The sequence below is a fragment of the Erpetoichthys calabaricus genome, chromosome 1 (genome assembly GCF_900747795.2).
Source record: "Erpetoichthys calabaricus chromosome 1, fErpCal1.3, whole genome shotgun sequence".
NCBI classification, from domain to species: Eukaryota; Metazoa; Chordata; class Cladistia; order Polypteriformes; family Polypteridae; genus Erpetoichthys; species Erpetoichthys calabaricus.
In genome coordinates, this window is record NC_041394.2 from 290,678,897 (window position 1) to 290,701,989 (window position 23,093).

Here is a 23,093-nt window from a genome sequence, read left to right on the forward strand (position 1 = left end):
CTTTCCTACCCACTGCTATCAGGTGATTCAATGCTTCCTACTGACATCCCTAACTAAATGCTGTTAGTCTTAACGTTCACGTGTATTCATTTTGCTATTCTGCACAATTATTTATTATTTATTTTTCTGTTTATTGATTCATTGTATTACCTGTCCCATGGGTCTACATCTTTGGTTTTTTATGTTTCTACCACTGTATACATCTAAATTTCCTCATGCGGTTAATAAAGTCTACCGGATATCATCTAATCATGGAAAACTGATCTCAACAAGTGGAGAGAGGGTCCATGCGGTCATCAATGAGCTTGTGGAAATGCGTACAACCGAATGTACCTTGGAAATGACTTCCATCATCCATTTCTTGGCGCACATGGTACTGTGTGAAGTCCATTTTGAAAGCTGACTAATCTGCTCATACATTAAGTACATCACAGCAGCTATTGGTGGTGTAATGAATCCCACTTTATGTGTTGCCAGAAAAGTTCACTTGTAAAAGGCAAATGCAGCTCTTTACATAGTGTAAGCCCACCTCATGTCACTTGAAAGGCCTCATGACTACACAGCTGGGCTATGTGGGGCAAACGTCTGGAGGATTTTTCCTTTTTTTTTTCCTGAGCACATCTAAAGCGAGATCTGAATTTACTTTTCATCGTTGTATCCAAATATCATGGAAGGGACAGGTCAGCTGTGAGTAACCCAAGCACAGAGCAGTGACAGCTGCTGCCAGCGATGACAGAAAGCCCTTCCTGTTGCCCTTTGATGTCAAGATGTGTTCCGAAATAAGAGCAGTGGGTACCTCTGAATAGATCGCTCCCGAGTGTTGTGCCAAGTCCTCAGAAATGATCCCTTGGGGTTTAGAAGTGTCCTCTTGAGGAAGACCTCGGCTTTCTTATCCCAGAGAGCACACCTGTCACCAAACACATAAAAAGAAGAGTTTAGCGAAGGATGTCCTTGGTCTGATCTGCCACATTCCTAGCAGAAAGAGAAGCTCAAGTGAAAATAAGCTGCGGGCGAGTACTTGGAACATTAGTACATTGAAGGAAAGTCCGTGACCTGCTGAGGTCTTGATCAGGACCCCTGTGGCTGCAGTTTTTGATCCCACTGAACTTCTTGTTTATTATTCATTAGTTTGTGATTCTGTGCATCAGTCCAGAAAGCAGGAATGGAGGGAGATGCATTTTTTAAGCGTTTGTTTTCGTTTTCTGACTATTTATGCTATTATTTACTAATAAGCCCACAAGTCAGTAACACTAAAAGCATCTGCTGTGCTTGTCGTTAACTGCCAGTATTCAGATACACTTAACAGAGGAAATTCCACACACAAAAATACAAGTATTTCTTACAACTGTGCTGTAAATCGAATGCTAATGCAGTTCTCTCAGTACAAATTAACTGAAGAAATACAAAGGACAGTGAATTGAATGAGGAGGTAAAATGACTTCCCGATTGTGAAACTGGCAGCCACATGGCCAAGTGTGCATGTACAAAGCCCTAAACGTATACGGGACGAGCGTATTCACCACGGAGTGCCGCTACAGAAGTTCTGCCCAGTGAAGTGCTTGTTCCAGGTTTGCGGCGTTTCTTTCAGTGGCTGCTTGACGTGAGGACGGCCTGTTTGCCACTCGTTTGTGTTTCTATAGGCCTGTCATGTTAGACAGCGTGAAAGGACTGTATGAGAACATCCAGCATTAACACTATGGGCACTCACAGGTTAGTTACAGCTTTTCTTCTTATCGGTTGATGGTATATGCATCTAAAAGTAAAGTACAAAAGTAAGGAAACTTAAACCAGGGATACAGAGAGAATTCTTACTGGAATACAAACACACAGTGCAATTTCTTTTGCCTCTGCTAACCACGACCTGACTGAGTGCTTATGTGCTGGTCCTGAAATGTTACTTTAGTGCAGTTTTAATGTATAAAAACACCTTCAGTGTCCTCCTGTATCTACTGTACATAATATGGAAAGTGAACACTTCGACTGATGACACCACTACATCCAGACAGCTTTTACTTTCTAGAAAAATCCTCAACAGTGCAAGAAACAGGATTTTTTGATCCATATGACAATAATTCATATTATATTCAATTATATGGCATATTTATGAATGACACCAAGTTTCTGGTAGGATTTCACGGAAGGTTTCTTCGTAATACAACAGTGCGACAATCACAGCTCTCAAAACAAGAAACCTACAGGATCTTACTGCTAAAAGGTACACTCTGCAGGTCACAGGGGCCTATAAAACAATTCAAAAATTATACTTACCATGGAAAATATGTCCAGACCACCTTCAAGAAGTGGAGGAGTTTTCCCCAAAATTGACAACCTGACCAAGAACTCCTTATTGAGGCTAACAAGAGAGCAATTACAGTCTTAATGGGGGACCTTCTCCAGGTATTTAAAATCCTCAAAGACGCTGATAAAGTAGATCACAGACATCAGTGGAAATTAAGGGGAAGCGCATTTCAAACTGAAGTCACAAAGCATTTCTCTGTGCAAAGAGTTGTGGGACTTCGGAACAAACTATTGAGATATGTCTGAGGTCAGTGGAACAGTAAGAGATGCCAACACAGAAATGTAATTTGAAAAGAAGTGCAAGAAATGGCAAAAACAGTCACAAAAGTTGTGAATTGCAAAAAGGCAAACAAAAATATGCTGTAAAAATTGCACCCGTCCACTTGTTCCCTCAGGGTCCTTCTCTCAAGTACAGATTCATATTGTTAACTGACTCCTGTTCTCAAGCAACATCGGACATCCTCCTGTTCATCCTGATTATCCCCCCTTTCGACTTCTCCGATAGGCTTTTGTAAGTTCTCCCAGCAATTAGCAGACAAGGGACCTGGACACCCATCCCCATGTCATGCGTTTCATGCACCTTTAAACCTGGGAGCTATCCACACGCACATGCTCACCTGTTCACTAGATGGCGCCAGCTCTCGCCCATGCACACCTCCTGACACCCACACAGGTCCTCCTCAACAAAAGCAACAAAACAAAAACCATCCAAAAACAAATACAACCTTCAAAGACTCATTGCTGTGCCCTATCTTGCTGCCTCAAAGCCCTCGGCCGCCAACTCAACTCCCCAAGAGCCCATTGAGGAGAGATGCCACCAATACCATCCAAAATCCCCCCAAGACACACCACCCAGTGACCACCAACACTGTCCCACAACCGCTCATGAGCACGGAAAGGATGCAGGTATGTGCCATTTCTCAGTTTAATTTATAATAACGCGGATGGACAAGGCACCGTTAATTATATTCATTAGGGCAGCTCTGGGAAGAACTAGAAACTGTCCTGCATGAGGCTGATAAGGCCTTATATATATATATATATATATATATACACACACCTACATTGTGTTGTAGGGAATTGCATCTTCACAAACCTTTAAGAAAAATCTGGATGAGATACACCCCTCACATTTTTGTAAATATTTTATTATATCTTTTCATGGGACAACGCTGAAGATATAACACTTTGCTACAATGTAAAGTAGTCAGTTGTGGCACGTGGCTGGGGGTGGTAATAATAATAATTCGTTACATTTATATAGCGCTTTTCTCAGTACTCAAAGCGTTATCCATACAGGGAGGAACCGGAAAACGAACCCACTGGTACCCAGCCGGGACACCCAGGAGGACCGGAGGAGGGCTCATGCTTCCTCCAGACCATGAGGGGGCGACCGCCCTGGTTGCTGTGGGGACTGAGGGGTACAGAGCTTTGAAGCTCAACCCTGTAGGAGCCCGTGGTCACCGCCAGGGGGCGCCCCAATGCATGGAGAGCCCTGGACCTCAGCACTTCTGCCACACTGGGGAGTGCCGGTGGAAGATTGCCGGGATGCACCTGGAGCACATCTGGGGGATAATAAAAGGGGCCGCCTCCCTTCATTCAAGGCTGGAGTCGGGTGAGGAGAGGACTAAGCTTGGAGAAGAGAGTGGAGGTGGTCTGAAGAGTGAGGCATTTAGAGAGTGAGACTTTGGGGGAGTCTTGGGGGTTTGTGTGTACACTTATTGACTGTTGTAAATAATAGACTGTAAATAAATGTGTGGTGGTGCATAATACCATGTCTGCCCGTCTGTGTCCGGGGCTCGTTCCACACAGTGTACAGCTTGTGTAAATTTGCTGTCCCCTCAAAATAACTCAACACACAGCCATTAATGTCTAAACCGCTGGCAACAAAAGTGAGTACACCCCTAAGTGAAAAATGTCCAAATTGTCCCCAAAGTGTCAATATTTTGTGTGGCCACCATTATTTTCCAGCACTGCCTTAACTCTCTTGGACATGGACTTCACTAGAGCTTCACAGGTCATGAAGCTGGTGGATGTTAGAGACCTTGCACTCCTCCACCTTCCGTTTGAGGATGCCCCACAGATGCTCAATAGGGTTTAGGTCTGGAGACATGCTTGGCCAGTCCAGCACCTTTACCCTCAGTTTCTTTAGCAAGGCAGTGGTCATCTTGGAGGTGTGTTTGGGGTTGTTATCATGTTGGAATACTGCCCTGCGGCCCAGTATCTGAAGGGAGGGGATCATGCTCTGCTTCAGTATGTCACAGTACATGTTGGCATTCATGGTTCCCTCAATGAACTGTAACTCTCCAGTGCCGGCAACACTCATGCAGCCCCAAACCATGACACTCCCACCACCATTCCTGACTGTACGCAAGACACACTCGTCTTTGTACTCCTCACCTGGTTGCCACCACACACTCTTGACACCATCTGAACCAAATACGTTTATCTTGGTCTCATCAGACCACAGAACATGGTTCCAGTAATCCATGTCCTCAGTCTGCTTGTCTTCAGCAAACTGTTTGCAGGCTTTCTTGTGCATCATCTTTAGAAGAGGCTTCCTTCTGGGACGACAGCCATGCAGACCAATTTGATGCAGTGTGCGTCGTATGATCTGAGCACTGACAAGCTGACCCCCCACCCCTTCAACCTCTGCAGCAATGCTGGCAGCACTCATACGTCTATTTTCAAAAGACAACCTCTGGATATGACGCTGAGCACGGGCACTCAACTTCTTTGGTCGACCATGGCGAGGCCTGTTCTGGGTAGAACCTGTCCTGTTAAACCACTGTATGGTCTTGGCCACCGTGCTGCAGCTCAGTTTCAGGGTGTTGGCAATCTTCTTACAGCCTCGGCCATCTTTATGTAGAGCAACAATTCTTTTTTTCAGATCCTCAGAGAGTTCTTTGCCATGAGGTGCCATGTTGAACTTCCAGTGACCAGTATGAGAGAGTGTGAGAGCGATAACACCAAATTTAACACACCTGCTCCCCATCCACACCTGAGACCTTGTAACACTAACGAGTCACATGACACCAGGGAGGGAAAATGGTTAATTGGGCACAATTTGGACATTTTTCTCTTAGGGGTGAACTCACTTTTGTTGACTGAGAGTTGAGTTATTTTGAGTGGACAGCAAATTTACACTGTTATACAAGCTGTACACTGACTACTTTACATTGGATCAAAGTGTCATAGCTTCAGTGTTGTCCCATGAAAAGATACATTAAAATATTTACAAAAATGTGAGGGGTGTACTCCCTTTTGTGAGATACTGTATTTGGAGAGCTTAGTTATTCGCTAAATAAATGAGCCTGATGGGCTGAATGGCCTCCTCTCAGTCACCAAACAAGGTGTGTATGTGCTAATGGCCTCTGGCACATTCTACAAAAGTCTGGGCCATGAAGTAGGACAGCCAGCAAGAAGACATTTCTCTAATTTAACTTGGACAACAGCTGTATATTTCCTCCATCACTGGTCTATGCTGTTACTTTAAATAATCTATGATTTGAAAAGACAGTACTGAAAACAAGAGCTAAGAAACAAAAAAAAAATCTGCTTACACATAAATTGTTGCATAAAAAACAATTTATTAAGATTAGCCCTCAATGTACTCAGAAAGCAGTAATCTTTATTTAGTGCCCCACTTATTATTTTATCCAAAATAAACAGAAAATAATCACCATTGAAAGATGAACAAGTTCATATAGTCAGTACTTTGAAATATAATCAAATGCCACCCTGCGATGCGACACACAGTACATACTGTACCTCCAACTCCGCTCATCTGAAAACCGCGTGCCTCTGCTACTGCACCTGATATTTAGAACGTTTTTGACAATTTCTACAAAGTAAAAAATAAATACCAGGAAAATAGAGCAATGATTTTTACTTTGTTTTCTTCTGAAACTAATTGTACATTTCTATGAATATTATATGAAGTGAATACAACTACAATGTTTCTATGACAATTTAATTCAAATGGCATGGCCATTTGAAGTAACATGGCGGTTTTGGATTACCTCTTCTTACAATTCAAAATGCAGGAGCTGTGAAAAATTCTTTTAAAATTATTATTACAATGCAACTGGAAAACAACAACATAAAGTCAAATATCCACTGGCAGGCAACACAACTGTCTAACTGAAAGACGTACGGCCATCAATCAATAACATGCATGCATTCTTTTTCTGACTTGATAATTCCTGGATGGGGAAATTAATAACAGGTTTTGTGTATTAGACTTTTACAGTTTGTGTCCACATACTGTATTTCCAAACTGGCCTAAAACTGTATTTGCTACAAATCTTGAATATATGGTGCCAAGTGCCCACCTGTCCTCTGCACAGAACCTTAAACTGCGTTTGATTTTTATCGATTCTTCACCTCAAGCAGATCTATCCTTACTTAGTCAGCATGGGCAGAGGAATGTTATCATCATTGAATGTTGTCAAAGTGGAACTTACTGAACAAAAACTAATCATAAATCTGATAATCTGCATCTGTAGAAACAGACGAGTGTTTCATAAGTAGTTTCATAGTTCTGGCTATGATTTAAAAAAAAAAAAGGTACCATTTCTCCCCTTGAGTATTTCTGTATATCTCTGTGTTCAAACACTGATCCTCTTGGATTTACAGCTTCACACCATACCTGTCACTATAAAATACGATACTTACCAGCAATGGCAATTTATCCCAATTTATAAAACAATAAGATTCTTTGCATGACTGTGATAAAATGATAACTATTCTGACTACCATACTTAACAAACATATTTGCTTTATTCATTAAAGTAAGTTTCCTTTGAGGACTAATTTACACAATAACGCTATGTTCTTCATGTATGTGGACTGGTATAAAAACGTAGTAAGAGTAACATGAATACACTTAATCAAAGACAAACTACTTTAAATCTTAACAAATAAGAAAATAGCTAGAAACAGACAGGGCATATTCTCCATTAGCACATACTAAGAATGATAAGGCAAACAATGTCCGCATACTGTTGGGACGCGTTACAAAATGGCCACAAACATTCCATTAGATGCGAATTTCTATGAATAAATTTCACTTCTCAACACCATATTCTTCAAATTTGAGATTTTGTAGGCTTGTGTACCGTTTGATGTCGAGTAGCAATAACAGTAAAAGTATCCCCCAGTTTAACATAAATTTATCCAAACTATGGATATTGTTCTAAAACTATATGCTTAATAACATTAAAATGACAAAATGTCTAAAAAGCAATACAACAGGCAGTGTGCTTATTGTAGAAGTCAATATTAATAATTCAATTGAAACTGTAGTCATCATCAGAACTCTTGACTTTTGTATGAATAGCGACTATTCTGACCTGCTCTTTTCAAGATGGTTTTCTTCACCATTTTGCACATCTGACAAAAGGTGATAAATATAACCGCTTCTAATAACACATTTGCATTGTCAAGAACTCCACAAATAATACTTTGTTTCAGGCAAGTACTACTTGACATTCATATCATCTCGCCGTTCAACTGGTAAGATACTGCAGCTCGGCACTGCTTCATTTTTACATTCAAAAGGAGAAATTCACATATCTGGCTTTGTTGTCAATACAATACGTAACACAGTCTGGAACAGTCAATTCTCCAAACACACTACAATTGTAGGGGAAAATGTAATTATATTCTTTAAAAAAATGATTTATTATTGTTTTAACATTACTACATTACCCAATAAATCCTTACCCTGCAAAAATATAATAAAATTGTTTTTTGTTGGAGGAGAAGCTGGATTACATACCAGTGCTCTTTAAATAAATCAACAACAAAATAGGCACTTATTTAAAATAATAATAAGGGAAAGGCAGCAACAATTAAATCCTTTTTTGTACTAAAATATAAAGAGTGGAGTGCATTAACACATTATTTATTTTTAGCTATACTACTAAAGGTGTTCAGCACTTTATATTGTAAACCACCTCTGCTGGTCCATTTTAAATGAACACAACATGTTTGAGTGCACTGATTTATCATCTCGAGAACCCGATCTCAGCATAGAAACTAAAGAGCTCAGCTGGCTCCAAAAATATAAAAATGGAATAACTTCAACCATCTAAACTTCTGCCAGCTCCAGTGTCCAATATGACTCCCTCCTGGAAGTGCACCACCCTACTGTGGAGACCGACTGTAGGATTCAATGGCTGTCGCATCAATTCACTGGCAGTCCTGGGATCCCTAAAGAGCTTCTGTCTCCCGAGTTTTGCTTCGCAAGTAGCTGCTCCACAGAAGGTCTCTCGAGATTTATTACTTGGCACTTGTTTCAGTCAGCTTTGTATTCTTGTTTTTGCTGTCTTATTTGGTAAGCCAGACTCAAAACGTACAAAAGGTAAATTGCTCCACCTCCATCTACACTCGTTCTGGATTGACATCCCTTTTGATTCTTCTTCTTGGAAAGAGATGACGTTTTAACATAATTAGCTAAAAAGAAAAACAGAGAAAAGCAAATTAATTCCCGAGGTATCAGGTTTATGTAACGTTAAACAATTCAAGCCCGTAAAGAAAACAACTTCAAAATTGCTTTTTTTTCCCCAATTTTAATGACCCACATGAAATTAGGCCCACTTCATCTTTCCCACATTATCCACTGAGTACTAGTTAAACATTTACAGTGGAGTAAGTAGTGTTTGCAGCTGCTGTATTTAACACTCCCATATACTTAATTTTATGGGAAGATCTATATTCAGGTTGCATAACTACAACAGAAAACTCCTTTCATTATAGGCACAGAAAATGTAAACCTACAGGGAAAGTTACAAGGATTAAGGTAGATGTGAGTAAAATTAAAACAAGGACAGTCATTCTAAAACAAAACAAGAAAGAACAAGTGCAGAGCACTAAAATATAAAGTGCAATATAAATAAAATTTATTATTATTATTACTACTGATTTCTGGATTTGCTTAGCACTAAAAAATGATTTGTTTTAGCCACCAGTCTGATAACAAGTTAACAGCTCTGGCACTTCACACCAACAATTAGCTTTCCCTTCAAGATATTGAAATGCCAAAAGGATATTATAATTAGACAATTTTATGATCAATTGCCATAGCTAAGATAGCAGGCACCTGCATGATGGTCAACATACTATACACTGTAGGACAGAGATGCCCATACCATTTTTGCCATACATTTGTTTTATTAACAGCTGTTTATTACAGGAATTGTTTGAACACACTAACAGATAGCCAGATGTATTTGCTACATGCCTCATCTATCTACATCATTTTCAACAGATGATTTGTCCCTGTATGAATCCTGCACTTGAAGCCAGTTCACTTCTTCAACAACCTTGTTAACACTCTCAAAAGCTTTCCAATGAATGGCATCTTTGAGGGGTCCAAAGCAGGGAAAGGTCAGGGAACAAGACCTGGACTGCAAGGTGGATGGAGATGAACATTCCAGATGACTTTTACGATGACTGTAGTGTTTTCAAACTTCAGTGCTGGAGGATTTTAGCACCAATCAAAACTCTTCTTACATGCTTCTAGAGAAAAGCCAAGCAAAATGACACCTTTTATTGGCTAACTAAAAAGATTTCAATATGCAAGCTTTCGAGGCAACTCAGGCCCCTTCTTCAGGCAAGATGTAATTGATTTCATCTTGCCTGAAGAAGGGGCCTGAGTTGCCCCGAAAGCTTGCATATTGTAATCTTTTTAGTTATCCAATAAAAGGTGTCATTTTGCTTGGCTTTTCTCTACATTCGCAATGGCTAACACGGTACAACACCCTAGTACTACATGCTTCTATAATTTTTAAAGATTTTATAATCTGTAGATCTATATCCATGTCAACTGTTCTGAACATGAGGCACAATAATGTCTGCCACAATCACTTCTTGTGCATCTCAACACATCCTAACAGTGGACATGACTTTCCCCATTGAAGGGGTAACCTTAAATGTCTTCTTCCAAGCTGAATGATGCTATTCTACAAACTCCATGCAGGTCACCAATTCAAAAAAATGACTGATTTGTGTTTCATTCTGGAGTGATGATCCATGATGAAGTGCCTTTACTGTCAGTACAATAATGACAGAGCTGATACTGTATATAGCCACACATCTTCCAACACAGTTTTTAAATCAATGGTTAGATTTCAAGGAACCCAATATGCACGCACTTTTAAATGTCCTTAGGCTCCTAACCCTTAAATACTGAAAGTTCAAAGTACAACTTTCTGGTAAAAAAGCACCGGTCCTCTTGGATGGGATCATCAGCATGCAGAAGGAACTTTTTGCTGGCTGGATGGCAGTTTTTCAGAACCAATGAGGTTTTATTTTGGCCTACTCAGAATCCAACTTTAATTAATTTGCTGACTTCCAGGTTTAATTACAGATTAGAATCCATGAATGCATGCTAAATAAGAAAAAACTTTGCTCCAAAAGAGTGTTAATAGGGGACTTTTCCTAAAACATGACCCAGTAAAGCAGGTACCGCACAACATCTCTCAAAAGTGTAGTGCCCTATATTAATAAGGGAACCTTTAGTAAGTAAGAGCAAAATGGGCTATGCAAAAATGTTTGTTTATCCAAATGATCTTTCATTCAAAATATTACCACAAATCTAACCTTTAAAGTAAAATAATTCAAAAGAAAAACAAATTCTCATCATAAAACAATAATTTTTCTCAAGTATACTTTTGCCTGAATTATTTTCATTTCTAGAAAGTCAGATGAGCGAGACCTAACTGAAGTAGATTCACATTCATATTTTACAACTAAGTTCATCCAAGTGAGTAGGAACAGTAGCGCCATGAGACTTCCTGTTTCACAGAGGTATAAATGTAAGTGGACAAAGAGGTCAAACTGCCTTAGTCATTCATCAAAATGGGAACGACTTGATAACGTAGGAATGATGTGCAACAAAAGGTTGTTGAGCTGCACCGATTAAGAAACTGCTGTAAGAAAAGAGTTAAATGGCTCTGACAGGACAGTAAGTTTAAAGCAACTAAAGATGTTAAGAATCAGCCTGGAAGATGATGTGTCTGACTGACTCCACATACTGTAAAATTTGAGGGATGATTTGAGTGTCCAAAGAATTTCTAGGGACCACAGTTTGAGAACTGCAGATGTCAACTGGATCTTAGGGTCAGAAAGGCTTCAAAACTATGATCAGATGCCACCTATATTAACCTAAACTGTTCGGGTGTTGCAGAAAAATGCCTCTGTTGTCATCAAACAATAATCTCAAGGACCTATAATTTGCAAAAAGTTACTAGAATTTTTCCAATAAGATGAAGTTCAACAGTCAGATACAACAAAAAGAGTGCTTTTGAGCAACAAAGTTGGGTTTGGTTTACAGGGAATGATAGCATGAAGAAAAATACCTCAACCCCACTCTGAAGTATGGTAGAGGATCTTTAATGCTGTGGGGATGCTTTTTTGACAAAGACCCTGGACAACCTGGTAGGATACTTGGTATCATGGACTCCCATCAAGTATCACAATATATTCAATTAAAACTGACTGTCTCTGCCAGGAAGCTTAAATTGGTCCATGTTTGGATATTCCAGCAGGACTATGATCAAAAGTTCACATCAAAATCAAAATTAAATGGTTCAGTGTTTGCAAAGTCAAGGTTTTCACAAGACCATCCTAGTCTGCAGACCTAATCTAACTGAAAACCTGGGGGCTGAGTTGAAGAGGACAGTCCACAAGCATGGACCTCAAAATCTTAAGAAAACAGATTCTTGTAGAATAGAATCCTCTCCTACCTTGCCATGTGTTCTTCAGCCTCATTAAATATTATGGGAGAATACTTACAGCTACTATCTTGGGGGCTACACAAAGTACTACATGAAGAGGTGCCATTACACATATATTTGAGAAAATCATTTGTAATTTTTTTTTCCTTCAATTTTTTTTTTCTTCAATTAAAGGTTAGGTTTTTGTTGAGATGCTGAATGAACAATCAAGAAATTAAGCAATAAATGAAATTTGGTCAGGTTTATTTTACTAAAGTCTATAACTTGCATGCAGTAAAAGAAATGTTTTGATGAGAGATCTGTGACGCAACTATTCACAGGATGCAAGTGAGTGAACGCCATACATTAAATAGTGTGTTTCACAGATGGTAAAAATATACGATTGTCTTACAAGGGTACAACTGACAGTAACTTTGAACTTTCAAGTATTTCCTGCACAGGTAACATATTCTAAATGAGTGATCCTTCTCTAGAAAGTTTTAGTTTTACTTGCTGTTGTATCTACTGATCCCACATACTCCATTACATAGTACCAGACAGCCATATCCAATTCCAGCAGCTAGGCGGGAAATGAAACACACCCAAGTGCTAGAACTGGTAAAACGTTATATATGGTAATAAACAGTATGTTATCTTGTATTCATCCACTTAATCCAGTTGCTATCAAATGCAATTAATTTCAGTAATATCTTGTGGCTTACCTGTTCTGCAAAAAATGAAAATACAGTGAAGGCAACTAAAGTGACAAGAACACAGTGTGTCCAGAATTTCAACTTGTCCCGGTATGCTCTCCTGCATATAACACAACAACAGAGTAAAGCTTCAACAGTATTAAAACACAATACAACTAGATTCCTTTTTTTAACATAGAAATGCCAATACTTTAAAATTAAGTTAAGAGTTTATACAGATTACAAAAATAGATTCTAAAGACACTTTACCATTCCTGTAGCTCCTGCATATGAAGAAAGCGATTACGATATTCTCTTGGCAGTTCAAATTGTGAAGGGATAGGAAACATTGATTCATAGAAGTCTCGCAATACAGCTTTCACAGTAGCTGCATCCTTGTGACTATGGTCAATATTGTCATTTAAACAAATGAATTTCCTGAAACAAAGTTTAAAAAGAAAAATCAAGCTTTAACATAAACGAGTATTGTTAAGGAGAGTTCTTTGTCAATTAAACTCACTAAATTTGATTCAGTGTCAAGGATAGCTTGAGCCTACCCAGTAACATCATGAGCAGGGCAGGAAACCAGCCCTCGATGGGGAGGTCAGTCCACTGAGAGGCCTACTCACATATACATATCCCACAACACAGGCACACTTGCACTGGGCCAGTTTAAAATTTTATTAACATATATGTGATGTTTCATTAAATGATAAAATGTTAAAGATATTTGAATTGATTTTTTACATGCACTTAACAGGAGTAGAAAAGGAAATTAATTCAGGTTACATTTACATTACAAAGAAAATATTTCAGTCCATGATTTTAACATAAACAGTCATTTTTATTTATATACATAGTGAGATATATCATATATTTTGGTGTCTTATTACACTCGGTTAAAAAAAAGAAAAACAACCTGAAGTAGTTTACCAATTTTCACTAAACAGCAGGAGACAAGAATAAGAAGGGCTTCTAAAGCCAGAACAAAGTAATCACTAGTCCATTAGTATTTATCAAACAGTTTACTTGAGCTGTATCTTCTTTACTCTTCAGTATATCTAAATAAGATTATTCCTTAAATGTGTTATTTCTTTGTGCTCCCTCATTTTAGTTCCAGCTGCACTGTTACCTATACATATTAATTTGTATTAGTATGAGCTGGTTTATTTGACAGTTTCTACCCATGAATTCTGTCTAATTATTGGCCCTTTACAACCACTGATTTTAATTCTATAATTGTCAGTACAGTTGCTCTGCATATTTAAGTAACATTACTAAGGTTCAGTACTAATGTCCTCATTTTTTCCTGGAAGTGGCATGCAAAGACAACATGTCAAAGTGAAATACTGAAATATCGAATAGCATATTTTTACATTTTATTTTGAACATTTAAAGTTTAAAAAACATTTCTGTATATAGTAAATGAAATTTGAATATTAACAAGAATCTAAAATTATTTTCACACTCTAAATCCATTTGTTACTCGTATGTTACTTTGTGTCAATTTCTAGTTAGTTTGGTTGTATTTAACACTGTAAATTTTTAAATAGACCACACACATCAATAAACAGTCCATGTGTGTATGATGTTATTCTTTCATTGGGCAAAAACATTTTTCCCAGGAAAAAATATCATGAAGGGTCGACAACAGTTGTGTTTGCACAACACTGCATTTACGATAATTATTTAGTATATTTAGAAAATACACCCCTCCTCGAACTGCCACCTTATCGTGGTGATCCTAGGAGCTCTGTTGTCGTGGGCTTTATGCCCCTGGTAGGGTCACCCAAGGCAAACTAGTCCTAGGCGAGGGATGTGACAAAGAGTGGTTCAGAAAACCTCCTATGATGCATACAAACCTTGGATGGTATTTTCCCTCGCCCGAACGCGAGTCACCAGGGCCCCCTTCTGGAGCCAGGCCTGGAGGTCGGGCTCAATGGCGAGCGCCTGGTGGCCAGGCCTGCACCCATGGGGCTCGGCCGGGCACAGCCCGAAGAGGCAACGTGGGTCCCCTTTCCCACCACCTGTAGGAGGGGCCAAGGAGGTCGGGTGCAGTGTGAGTTGGGTGGTGGCCGAAGGCGGGGACCTTGGCGGTCCGATCCTCAGCTACAGAAGCTGGCTCTTGGGACGTGGAATGTCACCTCTCTGAATGGGAAGGAGCCTGAGCTTGTGCGCGAGGTCGAGAGGTTCTGGCTAGATATAGTCGGGCTCACCTCGACGCACAGCTTGGACTCTGGAACCAATCTCCTTGAGAGGGGCTGGACTCTCTACCACTCTGGAGTTGCCCCCGGTGAGAGGTGCCGAGCGGCTGTGGGCATACTTATTGCCCCCCGACTTGGAGCCTGTTCATTGGGGTTCACCCTGGTAGACAAGAGGGTACCCTCCCTCCGCCTTCGGGTGGGGGGACGGGTCCTAACTGTTGTTTGCGCGTATGCGCCGAACAGCAGTCTGGAGTACCCACACTTTTTGGAGTCCCTGGAGGGGGTGCTAGAGGGCATACCTTCTGGGGACTCCCTCATTCTGCTGGGGGACTTCAATGCTCACGTGGGCAATGACAGTGAGACCTGGAAGGGTGTGACTGGGAGGAATGACCCCCCTGATCTGAACCCGAGCGGTGTTTTGTTATTGGACTTCTGTGCTCGTCACGGATTATCCACAACGAATACCATGTTCAGGCATAGGTGTCCATATGTGCACCTGGCACCAGGACACCCTAGGCCTCAGTTCGATGATCGACTTTGTGGTTGTGTCATCGAACTTGCGGCCACATGTCCTGAACACTCGGTCGAAAAGAGCAGCGGAGCTGTCAACTGATCACCACCTGGTGGTGAGTTGGCTTTGTTGGTGAGGGAGGATGCCGGTCAGGCCTGGTAGGCCCAAACGTATTGTGAGGGTCTGCTGGGAACGTCTGGCAGAGTCCCGTCAGAAGTAGCTTCAACTCCCACCTCTGGCAGAACTTTGACCACGTCCCAAGGGAGGTGGGGGACATCGAGTCCGAATGAGCCATGTTCCGTGCCTCAATTGTTGAGGCGGCTGACCGGAGCTGTGGCCGTAAGGTGGTCGGTGCCTGTCGTGGTGGCAATCCCCGACCCCGTTGGTGGACACTGGCGATGAGGGATGCCGTCAAGCTGAAGAAGGAGTCCTACAGGACCCTTATGTCCTGTGGGACTCCAGAGGCGGCTAACAGGTACCAGCAGGCCAAGCGGAATGTGGCTTCGGTGGTTGCTGAGGCAAAAACTCTGGCGTGGGAGGAGTTTGGGGAGGCCATGGAGAACGACTTTCGGACGGCTTTGAGGAGATTCTGGTCCACCATCCGGCGTCTCAGAAGGGGAAAGCAGTGCAGTGTCAACACTGTATATGGTGGGGATGGTGTGCTGCTGACCTCGACTCGGGATGTTGTGGATCAGTGGGGGGAGTACTTCAAAGACCTCCTCAATCCCACTAACATGTCTAGGGATTACACTCCTCAGCCTCCCTGGAAAAGTCTATTCGGGGGTCCTGGAGAGGAGGGTCCGTCAGATAGTTGAATTTCAGATTCAGGAGGAACAGTGTGGTTTTCATCCTGGTCGTGGAACAGTGGACCAGCTCTACACCCTTGGCAGGGTGCATGGGAGTTTGTCCAACCAGTCTACATGTGTTTTGTGGACTTGGAAAAGGCTTTTGACCGTGTCCCTCGGGGAATCCTGTGGGGGGGTGCTCCGGGAGTATGAGGTACCGGACCCCATGATAAGGACTCTTCGGTCCCTGTACAACCGGTGTCAGAACTTGGTCTGCATTGCCAGCAGTAAGTCGAACATGTTTCCAGTGAGAGTTGGACTCCGCCAGGGCTGCCCTTTGTCATCGATTCTGTTCATAACTTATGGACAGAATTTCTAGGCGCAGCCAGGGCGTTGAGGGGGTCCGGTTTGGCTGGGCTCAGGATTGGGTCACTGCTTTTTGCAGATGACGTTATCCTGTTTGCTTCGTCAGGCCCTGATTGTAAGCTCTCTCTGGATCGGTTCACAGCAGAGTGTGAAGCGGCTGGGATGGGCATCAGCACCTCCAAATCCGAGACCATGGTTCTCAGCCAGAAAAGGGTGGAGTGCCCTCTCAGGGATGGGAGCGAGATCCTGCCCCAAGTGGAGGAGTTCAAGTATCTCGGGGTCTTGTTCACGAGTGAGGGAAGAATGGAGCGTGAGATCGACACGCGGATCGTTGGTGCGGCATCCGCAGTGATGAGGGCTCTGCATCGGTCTGTTGTGGTGAAAAAGGAGCTGAACCGAAATGCAAAGTTCTCAATATACCAGTCAATCTACATTCCTACCCTCACCTATGGTCATGAGCTATGGGTAGTGACCGCAAGAACGAGATCGGGATTACAAGTGGCTGAAATGAGTTTCCTCCGCAGGATGTCTGGGCTTTCCCTTAAAGATAGGGTAAGAAGCTCGGTCATCCAGGAGGAGCTCAGAGTAGAGCCGCTGCTCCTCCGCTTCGAGAGGAGTCAGATGAGGAGGCTCAGGCATCTGATCAGGATGCCTCCTGGACGCCTCCCTGGTGAGGTGTTCCGGGCATGTCTAACCGGGAGGAGGCCCCGGGGAAGACCCAGGACACGCTGGAAGGACTATGTCTCTTGGCTGGCCTGGGAACGCCTCGGAATTCCCCCGGAAGAGCTAGTAGAAGTGGCCGGGGAGAGGAAAGTCTGGGCATCTCTGCTCAAGCTGCTGCCCCACGACCTGATCTCGGATAAGCGGAAGAGAATGCATGGATGGATGGATGGATAGAAAATACAACTCTATGCGCAGGGCACCTAATATCACACAACTGGGAGACTACTTAAAAATTATGCGCTACTATGCATGCTATGAAAAGGACATGTTTCAAATAGGAGAGTGTATAAGAAAAGGCAAGCTCTGTCATGGGCATACACTGATTTACTTCAGTTTTATGAGAGTAAATGAATCATTCAAATTGAACTGTATGATGTTACACATTGACTCTCCTGTAGTCATCACATGAACGTTTCCTAGGTAATCTCAAATGACGTCTATTGTCATAATTCCTGTAACTATTTGTTAATGATGTTAATTTTGCAATTTTTAACATTTGCTACATATGTCAAAGTTAGTATGTTTCTAAATCCACATCACTCCCAAAAAAGCAATTACATTAAGAGGATGCCTAGCCTATAAGTTTAGTGGGTTTGATCATTGGTCTCACAGCTGTATGTATGCACAAGAGGTATATATCAGGTGTTAGCCTGGCTCTGCTTAACTGGTAATTGTGTGAGTTGTTCACTTGAATTGAGTCACATTTGTACCTGTGTAAATATATTTTTTACCTTCTGATTGTTTTTAATCCCCCATGTTAACCCTTGACTCACTATGCTGTGAATGAGATTCTCCAATAACAAATGGTAGTCACTTTGTCTACCACTGTTCAGTACTCACAATTTCACCCATAATGCACAGTATTTGTTGTAGTTAAATCAATCCCATTTTAGATCATGTTCATACTTCATGCAAACCATTCCAGGGTTTGCTTGGTACCGCACAGAGACCTCCCTTTCCAAAGGGTCTCGGTCTGGATTTGGTCTGCACCTGAGTGCAACTGACGTGTTTCACTTCAACCTAAATAAAACTGACTTTTGAGGGAATTCCATTAGAGTTTGAAAAAACTGCACCAAATGAAGTAGGTGTGAAAACGCCATAAACGTCCTGCTTTTCAGTGTGCCAAAGTACCAGTCATTTAATAATGACTACCACTTGGCGAATACCGGAATTAACAAAGTGTTCCATATAAAAGTGGATGCAGCAGTTTTTACTAGTAGCTAGAGAGCCATGTTTTTGATGTCACTTGTTAACACACTGCTCTTCTGAAACAAAAGGAAACCTTATAGGTTATTTTCGTATTCAAAAAAAGGAGTGATGTCTCCAGTGCATCATCAAAGAAAAAACTGAACACAATGCATTTCATTATACAAGTACCAAATTTGAAAAGACATTTAAAAAATTCAGTTTATTGCTCTACCAAGAATTAGAAACCTCTGCTACACTGAATTTTTTATCCACCTCTAATATAGGATTTGGATGAAAACTTAAAATGTCCCCAAATATGCACTATAGGAGACAGATTCACATGGAATGTCAACCAATGAATTGATCTAAAAAATGCCCATTTCATTCTCACAGAATTGATACTCACAGAAACCTTTATTAAAGAAAAGATTGCACGTGCAAAATACTATAGAAAAATAGATGCAATATTTTTTGTCGTGAAGGCTATCAAAACTTTGTTAGGTCAGGAAAATATTCTAATGTTTCTAAATTCTATAAGAAAGTGAAAACACTTTTTAAATGTAATTCTTCCTATACCTTGGATTTTTCCTTATATCATCCAATTGCCCCACAACATGGGAAACATTGGTTCGAATCATTTTAAATGCAATTTCTTCTTCACCCATAATTTCAAATCTGTAAAAAAAGTGAAATAAATATTTTCATTATGACTTATATGATCAAATGCCAAAAGCAAGGCTAAAAAACAGTAAATCTAACTAATAACTAGACTGTTTTGGATTTTTTAGTTTAACTGCAGTATATTATTTAATCACTGTGTAAGAGGCATAAATAAATACACTGTAGTACTAAATATAATCTAAAAAAGTATAGTCAGTTTACTACCGACCTAAAACTTACTTATGGATTTTAGGAAACTTACAAGTTATTGATTGTATAGCTGATTTACATTTATCATCTCATAATAAACAGTCATGAGGTAGTTAAAAAAAAGAGAATGAAAACAGTATCAGATCATCAATATAGACCTGATGCAAAATGGTGGGAGTTAACAGTCGCACGACTTTAATCACTGCCATAGGAATGGTAGAAATCTTTTATGTCTAACTAACAATAAAGAGGAAAAAATGACCTGGAGAAGAATTACACACACTGGAAGAGGCAAAGACATCAAAGTGACCAATAGAAGCATAAACATACAAATAGCCATTATACAAAAAAATGCACCAGGAGCCTGAAATTGCAAATAGCCTCTGGAGCTTGCTTCAGATCATTAAAAATTATGTTTACTGTGTCTGGTACAAAACAAACAGCTTCAATTCCATTCACAATCTCGGTTTATTACAGAAGTCACTGCCTTCCTAGCTTGATATGTTACTGGGCTAAAGCAGATAAGTCCACTTAGTCTAACAACAATTTTGGAATTTTCCAAGCCTCCTGGAAACTGTCCAATGGTCAACATAATGACAAATATCATTATTAATGGCCTCAGATGCAAAGAATATACATTAGGAGTATATAGCCTGTCACAGGAGGGCAGGAACTCCAATAGAGCTCCTAGCTAGGAAATACAGTTGGCCACATTTTCCTAACCAGGCTGGAAACAATCAACATTGGATGTCCTGATAGACAACACCGCTGGAACCTCTGATGAAAGGTAAATAAAATAAAGAATGAATGGTGGTCTTTGGGAGAAAACATATGTGGGGCAAGAAAAGAAAAAGGTGAATGTCCCCAGAGTGCTACCCTAGGACATTATCATCTGCCACCTGGATTATGTGTACTCACTTAATAAAGTAATTTGTAGGAACATAACTTGTCATATTTAAAGTATCACAGAAATATATGTACAAACATGGAGACCCTGCCATTTTATTTATTTATTTTTATCTGGTAAAATCTCTAACAAGTCAAGTGAACTGAGAACAATGTTTCTTCTTGAATAAAGTGTTAGCTACACAACAGGCATATTCATCTCAACACAGCATGAAGAAAAAGAATAGGGTGTTGCACAAAATTTTAATTTTAAAAAGATATGTTAGTAGAGGATAAAAGTTTTCATCTGAACATTGATTTATATCTGCATTTCAATACTTAACCATGTTCCCAAACACTCATAAACATACTTATATTTAGTTTTCTCCTTGTAGGCTTTATGGATTCGGTCAGTAATAGGTTTACAGTTAGTCACAAGTCCTTTTGTTACAGGAGGCTGAAATGATGAAAAAAGATAATATTCTCATGTTTAGTGGACATATTTATTGTAATTTTTTAATTTACTGAAGCTTAAAATACATTAATACTACACAGTTTTTTTAATAGAAAATACTGGACTACAGAACAGTTACATTACTATTGTACATAAGAAAGACAGTAGTAGTAGCTGAAAGAGATGGCTAAAATCAGACAAAAAAAACTATAACCAGTGATAAACATTCTAGATATTTTTGATACAAAGTATGGCAGACCATTCAAAATGAAAAGTAGAAAAGCAATAAGATCAGAGCTTAGTTTGCTTAGGCACAGAATGTGTCCTATATACAGACATCATCCCTGCTAGTGGTGCTGTGTTTTGACTGTGTGTGAAACTACAGAAAATACAGAAGTTGCTCCGAAAACTTAAACACTAAAGTTTAACTGGATTTGTATCTGTTAATTGTAAATAAGCAAGTTGGTTTCTCAGTAAAGAGGGAAGTAAAATATTACTAGTTAACTTGGGTATATTAATCACAAGCTGGCTAGTACTGGTGCTTGAAGGTAATGTAAGCAGAATATTTAAAGAGGACAACAGACATAGCAGCATTCGAGAAAGTCCAGAGAAGTATAATTAGGCTGATTTTGGGACTCAGGGGTATGAGCTTTGAGGAGAGATAAAAGGAGCAGAATCTTTTTAGTTTAAGCAAACAAGAGGTTAAAATTATGAAAAGAATTAGTACAGTGAATTGAGACTGTTACTTTCAAATACATTCTGCAACATTAACACAGGGAGACAGATGGAAACTTGTTAAGGACAGATTTCACACAAATGTTAGTTTTTCTTCTTACAAAGAACCATGCATACATAGAATAAATTATCAAAAAGTGTGGTAGAGAGTAATACTTTAGGGAACTTCAAATATCGTTATTTTGGACAATCTAGGTAAATAGGATGAGTGAACTAGATGGACTGCTCTCGTCACAATTTTTATAATGTTCTAATGTTAATGTGATTGGAAGGCATGGTAATGCTAATGATGTAGTTTCTCCATTTATGTTTGCCACAGTGACAAAAGAAAGTTTATCCAGTATGAGAACAATGCTGTACAGTAATACCTCGCTATATCACGCTTCGACTTTCGCAGCTTCACTCTATCGCGGATTTTATATGTAAGCATATTTAAATATATATCGCGGATTTTTTGCTGGTTCGCGGATTTCTGCGGACAATGGGTCTTTTAATTTCTGGTACATGCTTCCTCAGTTGGTTTGCCCAGTTGATTTCATACAAGGGACGCTATTGGCAGATGGCTGAGAAGCTACCCAACCACAGCGCGTATTACGTATTAAATAAAACTCCTCAAATATATTGTGAGCACGGGGGCTGTTCGCACCCCTAGAGGATACGGTTCCTCAAAAAACGCTGAAAGATTACCTTCACATTGCTCTCTTCTTTGCTGGGCTTACATATGGCTGCTTTATCAAGCAATATGCTTCCTGCACGGTGCTTCACATACTTAAAAGATCAAACAGCACGTACTGATTTTTGATTTTTACTTCTCTCTCTCTCTCTTGCTCTGACATTCTCTGCTCCTGACGGAGGGGGTGTGAGCAGGAGGGCTGTTCGCTCCCCTAGACAATACGAACGCTCGTCTAAAAATGCTGAAAGATTACCTTCACGTTGCTCCCTTCTGTGCAGCTGCTTCATGAAGCGACATGCTGCACGGTGCTTCGCATACTTAAAAGCTCGAAGGGCACGTATTGATTTTTGATTGTTTGTTTTTATCTGTCTCTCTCTCTGACATTCTCTGCTCCTGACGGAGAGGGTGTCAGATGCTGCCTTTCTTGCAACTGCTTTGTGCGGCGGTGCTTCGCATACTTAAAAGCCAAACAGCCCTATTGATTTGTTTGCTTTTGTCTCTCTCTCTCTCTGACATTCTCTGCTCCTGATGCGCACTCCTTTGAAGAGGAAGATATGTTTGCATTCTTTTAATTGTGAGACGGAACTGTCATCTCCGTCTTGTCATGGAGCACAGTTTAAACTTTTGAAAAAGAGACAAATGTTTGTTTGCAGTGTTTGAGTAACGTTCCTGTCTCTCTACAACCTCCTGTGTTTCTGTGCAAATCTGTGACCCAAGCATGACAATATAAAAATAACCATATAAACATATGATTTCTACTTCGCGGATTTTCACCTTTCGCGGGGGGTTCTGGAACGCGACCCCTGCGATCGAGGAGGTATTACTGTATCATCATGCTACAATTGTACAACCCCAATTCCCCAAAATTTGGGATGCTGTGTAAAATTTAAACAAAAACAAAATGCAATGATTAGCAAATATCATAAACACATATAATTTGTTCACAATAGAACATAGAAAACAGTAAAATGTCTCACTTTCAACATT

At 40.3% G+C, this 23,093-nt stretch overlaps 1 protein-coding gene across 1 annotated transcript in view; it reads right to left on the bottom strand.

Annotated features, from left to right (window-relative positions):
- Positions 1–7,964: 7,964 nt before the first annotated feature.
- gnptab (N-acetylglucosamine-1-phosphate transferase subunits alpha and beta) overlaps positions 7,965–23,093 on the bottom strand; it is a 123,056-nt gene continuing 107,927 nt past the window's right edge. Inside the window, exons 17-21 of the mRNA XM_028816454.2 lie at positions 20,616–20,701; positions 19,066–19,164; positions 12,983–13,150; positions 12,743–12,833; positions 7,965–8,757 (exon numbers count right to left, since the gene is read on the bottom strand). Of these exons, the coding sequence (XP_028672287.2) occupies positions 8,686–8,757; positions 12,743–12,833; positions 12,983–13,150; positions 19,066–19,164; positions 20,616–20,701 (516 nt within the window). The 3' untranslated portion in view covers positions 7,965–8,685. The remainder of the gene's footprint in view (positions 8,758–12,742; positions 12,834–12,982; positions 13,151–19,065; positions 19,165–20,615; positions 20,702–23,093) is intronic.